Below are 8,686 nucleotides of genomic sequence, written 5' to 3'. Positions count from 1 at the left end.
ACCACATCTTCTATCCCCCCCCCCTTTTTTTTTCTTTTTTTGGGGGGGTAAATGCTCTGTAAATGTTGTTACTTTTCTTCATACCTTTTTCACAATTCTTTATCTCTTTATTCTCTCAGAATCTCCCTTCTAACCTCAATCAGTTTTTGCACTAAAATACAAATATTTTCCCAGGTATACATCCATTTCTGAACAGCATATTTTGCAACTAAATATTAGGCCAAGATAGCTCAGATTGATCCATTCTAATATCTATTTAAATGTTGTATTAATTCTGTACTATCAGGCAGTATTTTTTACTTGCAAATTAACTTATTCCAAGATGCAAATCATATAAATTTGACTTTTCTTGGTCTCCTTTTTAAGAAAATAATAGAGTACTTTACACAAACCAGTGGTAACTCTTGAAATAATCAGGTTTTGGATAAAGCTTTGAGGGCAATTCAAGCCCATATGTGAACAGGTCAGTTCTGTTGAGTAATACATTAGAAATGAATTATGTAAAAATAAAATGAATATCCTAACCTCATACCTTCCAGCTGACTTTCTTGGAGGTTCTGGTCACATACAACTGGAACCTACTTTTGTTTCTGTCATTCTAATCATATTCCTCCAGCTGTTCCTGTAAGACAGGGCTCTTCGACCAGCTGTCTGCAGGCTAAGGGGAGAACACCGGAACTGAGTGTGAAGGGCAGAGAGCTAGAGCAGGTGTGGAGGGAAAAGGGAAAATGGGCCAGGGATCATCTGGCTTATCTCATCATCCACTGGGCTGAGGTTCTGGTTTTCCTCAGTAGTCCTGTTCTATGTGCCTTGAGCTAGTTGAGTTCTTACACAGCAGCAGGATGGAGTCAGGGCTCCATGAAGTATGTGTGTGCAGCTGCCATGCTCTTGCTCCTACTGTGCCGTGGCTTTCATGTGGTTAGAGCAAAACCTAGGACCATACAAACAAGGGGGAGAAACGTGGGAAATGGGGGGGAAAAAAACGAGTGGAAGCATCTCTTATACTCTACAGGGAGGACTAGAGCACAAACGTTTCTGTGCCCCATTCCTTCAGTCCATACGCTGGCAGAAGAGGAAAGGAACAGGGTTACAGGGTTGTGCATTCGCTTTTCCTCTTTTGCCCTCCTCATGTATTCCCTTGTGTTATTCCTTCCTCTGCTGGTTGTCCAAACTGGATAGCAAGTTGGTTTAAAGTTACATTTCAAAAATACACCACCACCCCCTTCCTCCCCCACTGAAAAAAATTCATCACCCTGCTTTAAGTTTTGTTGGGTGCTTAACGTTAGTGCTATCCTAATCAGTCTTCATGTATCTGATAAGCAGACAGATTGAAATGTGTCTATTGGAACTTGGGTTAGATTGTGATTAAAATGATCTTCTGAAACATTGTATTCGGACTTAATGGACGTTTTTAGGCAAAGTAGTGCTAGATTTTATTGTATTCCTTTCCTAGTGTGCCTCAAGAATACACGAAAGAGTGTAGCATTTTGACAGACCTTTGCCTGTACTGTTCTGCTTGGTTTTTATTTTTTACTAGAATAAATTTTATGTTGTTATTTATGTGTTTTGAAAGTTGTCAGTTCTTTTTCCAACAGGGAAACTTATTACAAACAATATAAGAAGTAGAGCTATTGTAGATTAAACTAGTAAATATATATATATTTTAATACTGTATTTACTTGAAGCTTTTCATTTTAAAGAGGTAGGTATTACTCCCTGTAGTATAATTGTAGTTCTCTTTAGAGTTCTGATATTTCTGCTTATAATGCCAGAATACCTTTGAATTTGCATGTGAAAAATATTTAAGTAAGAAATTATGAAAAAATCCAGAACAGCAAGATTTTTTACAAAATTTTGTGCTCTGTATATGCAGTAAAACTAACTGATTTGTGGTTCATTACTTGAAATTTTATCGAGATGTGAGAAATGCACATAAAAAGCTTCCCAGACAATCAGGAACCATCCTGATGGAGTTGGTTAATATATCTTAATAGTTCTGAAACGCTTCTTGTAGAACATGACATTTCATAACCATTTGTTTGATAAAATGGGTAACAATTCTTTCTTTATAATGCTGTCTGTAGATAAATACTGTTCTTATTGACTGATAAGTTAAAACAAATGAAAGAAATATAAGTCTTTAAAATGCGGTATGACTTCTGTTTCCCTTACAAATGCAGTAAGCTAGGGTGTAAGTAGTTTTGGTGTACTTTTCAAATAAATAATCAGTAATACATGTTGATTAAGATGTTTGAGTCTGCTTATGCCTGGCGTTCAGAAACAGCAAATGTTTTGGATTCATCTAGATGAGTATGTATTTGCATGACTTAACATTTATCAGATCAGTCTTGGTAAACCACCCTCAATGATTACCTTCTATAAATACTACCAAAGTTCTTTTTTTCTTCTCCCAGGTGCTATTCAAGTATTGGGAAAGTTCAGGATGCCTTTATATCTTATAGGCAATCTATTGATAAATCAGAAGCAAGTGCAGATACATGGTGTTCTATAGGGTAAGAATGATACAGGGTAATACAGTGATATAATTCAATGCTAATATATATAAATAAAGAACATCAGCTTTTTAACTCTCTTGTGCTCTCAAGGGGACAGTAAAGCTTTCTTATTTATACCTTCATGTTGTCAGACTTGTCTGATTTGAAGTTTAAATAATAAATTTATATTTGCTTTCTCAGTTTTTTAAAATACTGAATATGCTATGTGGATGAGCTTTGCATGTTAAGATTTTGTGGTGTTTATGCTTATTACTGTGCTTTATAGAACTGCAAAGTTTATTAAGGGTTTTGAGGGGGATGTGTGTATTTGACTTGTTTGTATTTTGACTTTGTTATTAATTCTCAACTTCACTAATCTTTCTATTCAGTGTGCTGTATCAACAGCAAAATCAGCCTATGGATGCTTTACAGGCCTATATCTGTGCTGTACAATTGGACCATGGCCATGCTGCAGCCTGGATGGACCTAGGCACACTCTATGAGTCCTGCAACCAGCCTCAGGATGCCATTAAATGCTACTTAAATGCAACTAGGAGCAAAAATTGTAGTAATACCTCTGCACTTGCAGCACGGATAAAGTATTTACAGGTAAAACTAAAGTTTTAAGAAGCGGGAAATACTCTTCCAAATACACAGCAGAGGGGAGGGGAGAAGTAACACACAAGCTTAACTTGCAATTGTTTGTGGTGTGTATAACCTGTTTTCATGTGTACTGTAAGCGTATCATAGCCTGTAATATTTTATTTCTTCATTTTTAAGTGAAACTTAATTCCTTATAAACCCTATTTTGCACATTTAATCAAAGCATACTGTTTTACATCACTTTGCTTTTTTCTTTGTATTGTCTACATTTTTAAGTTTTCATAACATAGAGAGAGAATACACACACGCTATCTTTCACTCTTGTTTGCAATTTCAGAAGAAAGGAATTATGAGACCTCTGAATCCAGAGCTCATCTTTGTTCTGATTCTCACAAAGGTTTATATTCTGGTTACCCTCTTTATACTTAGCACCTTTCTAAAACCCCAAATTTTAAATCTATCCTCTCTTTAAGACATAATTAGCTACAGCATTTAGGAAGATTTCATGGACTTGCTCTTACTAAAGTAGGCTTGTGTTAAATTTGCTTTTTACATAATTTTTCCTAGGCTCAGTTGTGTAACCTTCCACAAGGTAGTCTACAGAATAAAACTAAATTACTTCCTAGTATTGAGGAGGCATGGAGCCTACCAATCCCCGCAGAGCTTACCTCCAGGCAGGGTGCCATGAACACAGCACAGCAGGTGAGAAGTTGGGTTATGTTCTGCAGGTGCCCAGCTTTAAGGGTTCTTTACAATCGGTAGTGGTCAAGCTTATTTTATTGAGCACAGGACTGGCTTTTATTAATAAAAAGCCTTTGATTTATTTGCAGAGGGATACTAGATCAAGAAGCTCCCTATAATATGGGAGAAATATGGGGGTACCAATTTAGAACCTTTGTGGATTTTCATGATTTTAAAAGATTTCATCTTAAATAGAAATGCTGCAGTGGTTTAATAATCCCATGAAAGGTACACATTCCTCCATTGATGACCATATGGAAACTGATTTTTCAGTTATTGAGATCATCTTCAGAATATCTACTCGGCCCTTTTAATATATGTGGGCTGTTAAAATATATAATTTAAAGGAAAGAATTAAGAATATATAGAACCATATTTTTGTCTTCCTTCTGTGATTCTTAGGCTTGTAAACCTCATCATCCAAATACTGAACCTGTACTAGGCCTCACTCAAACACCAATTTCACAGCAATCCTTGCCACTACACATGATTCCTTCTAGCCAAGTAGATGACCTGACCAGTCCTGCCAAGAGGAAAAGAACATCTAGTCCAACAAAGGTATATATTCTGATGAACTAAAGAGCCCCCTACCAAAATTATGTGGAAATATGCATTAAAGTGATGCAGCATGCACAGAATTTGTGCTGTAAATTTTAATCCTTTGGCATCAAGGTGGGGAATGTTTTTAGGAATTTTAAAAAAGATTTTTCAGTGATGTGTTTAATCAGGTTACAGTTCCGACAGGAAGCGCATAAGGGCAATGCAGATCGGTGGCACTATACTACAATCATAGTTGTATAAGTGAAAAAGTACAATCATAGTCTGATGATAGATAGAGAGGGAGACGATCATGTCATCCTGTCTATTGCCTTTGCTTATATTTAGAATTCAAGTGTTTCATCATCATGTAATAGTGTTACAGTAGATAAAGTATTCAGTTTTGAAAGTAGTGTACGTTTAAGTTAGTTGCGTAATTTGATTTGATTGTTTCTCGTTATGATATTAGATATCATTTAACTTTGACTACTCTGATGCTGTATGGGAATGGTAGAATGAGACTTGGCATGTTTTAGTATGTTCTTTGTTTATATTGTAATTCTTGAAACAATTACTAGTTCTTTCATAAATAAGGTAAAATCTAGATAGTAAAAGAAATTATGTTGACCCTTTGATAGTCATCCATTTTAATGTAATGTTTTCTCTCAGAATACTTCAGATGTTTGGAGCAGTGGCCATACAGTGTCACATCCTCCTGTACAGCAACAAATTCATTCTTGGTGCTTGACACCACAGAAATTACAGGTAGGTATGTTGAAGATCTTCAGAAGCTTTGATACATCCATCCATCTCTCCCCCCCCCCCCCCCCCCCCCCAATCTGGAATATTTTTCGGTTTCACATTTCTGAAATTCAATGTGAAATACTTCCCAAATAATTCCCACAGTGTAATTCAAGTTGTGCTAATATTTATGGCTTCTCTATGTGTGATTAGTTCTATAGTAAAATAAATGATCTCCAGCAGAAACTGAACACTTAACATTGTATGAATTCTATAATTTATAAAGTAAGAACATACAGTAATTCTTTTTTCTTATGATGTTTTAAAGATAGATACGCAAATTGCCACACTTGTGTGCCAAGTGAGTTTTGCTACTTGCTGTAATGTGGGGGATATTGAAGGAGGTGTAGAAGTATTGTAATATCCTCTTTTTCCTCTGAGGTAGCTTCTTGTATCGAATTGCATAAACAAACATGCACATTCTACAAAATGCAATTACTCAAATGAAATCTGCTACTGCTTTTCTATATTTTATGTCATCTAATATATTTATATGAAATCCTAGATTTTATTTTTGAAATCTTGATTCAGGTCCTTTTTGTTGTTACGTTCTGTTGTCTCTTCAGTTCATAAGGGCTTGCAGTGAGCTTCAGCAGGAATTCCTTATTTTGAAAATCAGGCTTAGCTGGAAACTTACCCATGTATCACAGATAACTGCTTTGGATGCAAGGAAAAATAGAAGGGAACAGAGTGCAGAGACAGAAGGCATTCTGATTGACTGAGCAGTGTTCCCCTCAACTCCAATATCGTTCTTCAGCTGTTTCTCTATCTGAACAATATTGGCTTTATTATGCTGCATAATTTTTCTCTTCCACCCCTCTCTCTCCCCCCCACCTCCCCACCCCTTTGGTCCTCCCTAATCACTCTTCTGTATCTCTCTCTCTTCATGCATTCTCATTATTTCTCTCTGCTTATTTTTTTCCCCTTTTTATTTTCACCTTTTTCCAGATCCAACTTCCTCCTCTAAACAGTATCTAAGTAGGCTTCTCTATCTAAGTACAGTATACTGGATTTGCTGGCAATAGCTTGACAAGGTTCCAGCATATATGAATAGGAAAGCCAAAAAGATATGATGCAAGAGAAGAGTGAAAAAAACCTTTACTACATCTTCTAAGTCAGCCTTTTAAAAGTGGCAGCTTAGAGGCTGGATGGATATGGCACATAACACACACCAAATGGCTCAGATAACAAAAGCAGAAGGGGAAAGGGCTATGGCCACACAGTAGCCTCCGGGGCTGCAGCATGCCAGTGGAGGAGGGATGGGTGTTGGTTTCACAGAACTGGTGGGCAGCAAGAACAGTGCTGCCTGCAAAGCCTCTGCACCCATAGCACTGGAGAGGAGTGCAGACTTGCCTCTGCTGACTGTGTGCTAGGTCAGTCTTTCTGATTCCTGTTACCCCATTCAGACATGTTATTCTATTCAGACATTTTTTAAAAAGCGAAGTAACAACTGAAGAGCACTGGTTTTGGCTTGTGTGTACCTCGTGCATTCAGTCCCATGGAGACCCTGTTTTCCTCTCACAATCATATATATATATATATATATACACATATATATATATGTGTGTGTGTGTGATTTTTATATTGTTAATCCAGGGAGTTGGCATGAACCATCTTTCCGCTTTTTCAGACAATGTTGGATTTTTTTTTTTTGTTCATAGTTTGCAAATACAATTGTTCAAAGCAGAATGAACTACACTTTATTTAATACTCATACTTCAGTTCCATTTATGTATTACTAATACAGCATAATTAAAGCAAAGGAGACAAGAAGGATGTAGAAGAATAATACATGCAGACCTGAAAGGAACTAAAGGAAACCTGATTTGTGTTTGGTTTTGGTGGGGCTTGGTTTGGTTTGTTTGTTTTTTGTTTGGGAACTGTTTTTTGGTTGGTTTGTGGGTTTTTTTGAAAGGATTTACAATGATGTGAAGTAGCTTAGTATTTAAGAACAATCAAGAAAAATGTCTGTATGTCACCTTTTGCGTAGCACAACTTTTGCCCTCCTTTCCACCCCACCCCACCCCCCTTCCTTCTTAGTGCTTTTGTGTTCCACAATTTCAGCATTTATGTCATACCACTTAACAGCAGCAGACTTACTGGTAGAATGATGGTGTCTGCCGAGTAGTTCAAAATGAATACAAAGATCAGATTTTTGGTAATAGATACTTAAATTTATCAGTTGCAAATGAGTTTGGTATCATAACTTAAGGTACTGCTCTCTGTAATTAAGTTGCATAGTTTTCTGGGTTTGTTTTTTTATATTTTCTGGAGAAATTTTCATGTGTGACTATAGGTTGAATTTACTTTGTGCTGATCAGTATTAATAAAAGAATAGCACAGTACCAAAAAGTGTTAAAACATACATAATGATAGTAAGAATTCTATATAATCATACTTGAATGTAGTTTTATGATACCAGTACACTTAATTTTAGTGAGGTGATAATATTTATACACTCAAATAATTCAGAAAGTCTCTTTAGTTTTAATAACTAGTAATATGGTTTGGTTACAGAATAGTGTATGGAAAGATGTTTGAGCCTGCAACAGAAATCTCAATCATGTTTTCAGCTTTACAAGTCTTCATGGATAATTTTTAGTATTCTATGCAAGAAAGTTATTAAAAAGCACAGGCAATTTTAATGATTCTGAACTGTACTGCTGTTTTTTCAGCACTTGGAACAGCTGCGTGCAAACCGAAATAATCTAAATCCAGCACAGAAACTTATGCTGGAACAGCTGGAGAGTCAGTTTGTCTTGATGCAGCAACACCAGCAGGTGAGAACAAAAATATTTTTCTCATCTGCAAAACTTTTGTCAGTAATGGTGTCTGTTGTGTTTCTTGAATTCTGAAGAATTTCTATTGTACAGAGTTCTCATGCCCTTTACTACGTTACATTGTCATCTTTTTTTGTATAAGGATCATTGTGGTTTACTGGTTGAAACGTAACGGGTTTAGCTGAGTTTTATTATAGGGCTACCAGATAATGTAAAAGTTTTCAAGCCACACTTTCAAACTAAAGTGAGTGGACATGTCTAAACACAGTCTTACTTGAAAAATACTTAGTTGTAGTAAGCCGTATTACAGTGTATCTCTCCTCCTCTCATTGTTCACTTCTCTCGCTCTTAGTGTCCAACTTTAGCAGTAAAACGCTAACACTCAAACTGAAGAGCCTAGAAGAAGGGTGTGCCAATAGCTTTACCTTAAAATTTGCTCAGTATATTTGTGAGCATGACAGTCACCTTATTTCTCAAAAGCAACTGTGAAGATCTTAAAATCAGTATAAATTTTAATTGACCAGTGCAATAAAGTACACAAACCTTGTACGATCTTTACTTTTTAAATTCTGCAGCTGATGTTCTTGTGCTTTGTTCATCTTCTGTTAGATGAGACAAACAGGAGTTGCACAGGTACGATCTACTGGAATTCCTAATGGGCCAACAGCTGATTCATCACTGCCTACAAACTCTGTCTCTGGTCAGCAGCCGCAGGTTGCTCTAACCAGA

At 36.4% G+C, this 8,686-nt stretch overlaps 1 protein-coding gene across 6 annotated transcripts in view; it reads left to right on the top strand.

Annotated features, from left to right (window-relative positions):
* KDM6A (lysine demethylase 6A) overlaps positions 1-8,686 on the top strand; it is an 82,505-nt gene that overhangs the window by 30,769 nt on the left and 43,050 nt on the right. For 4 of the 6 annotated variants that reach the window (XM_009283023.2, XM_009283022.2, XM_019473060.1 and 1 more), the window contains 7 exons: positions 2,415-2,513; positions 2,885-3,104; positions 3,666-3,800; positions 4,242-4,397; positions 5,046-5,141; positions 7,853-7,957; positions 8,567-8,686. The exon at positions 8,567-8,686 is cut by the window's right edge and continues 276 nt beyond it. In XM_009283023.2, the coding sequence (XP_009281298.1) occupies positions 2,415-2,513; positions 2,885-3,104; positions 3,666-3,800; positions 4,242-4,397; positions 5,046-5,141; positions 7,853-7,957; positions 8,567-8,686 (931 nt within the window). The remainder of the gene's footprint in view (positions 1-2,414; positions 2,514-2,884; positions 3,105-3,665; positions 3,801-4,241; positions 4,398-5,045; positions 5,142-7,852; positions 7,958-8,566) is intronic. The other 2 variants (XM_009283024.2, XM_009283021.2) reach the window with 1 other exon arrangement.

Source organism: Aptenodytes forsteri, unplaced genomic scaffold (assembly GCF_000699145.1).
Source record: "Aptenodytes forsteri isolate BGI_AS27 unplaced genomic scaffold, ASM69914v1 Scaffold2, whole genome shotgun sequence".
Classification (NCBI taxonomy): domain Eukaryota; kingdom Metazoa; phylum Chordata; class Aves; order Sphenisciformes; family Spheniscidae; genus Aptenodytes; species Aptenodytes forsteri.
This window is presented reverse-complemented; position numbering and strand designations above follow the sequence as displayed.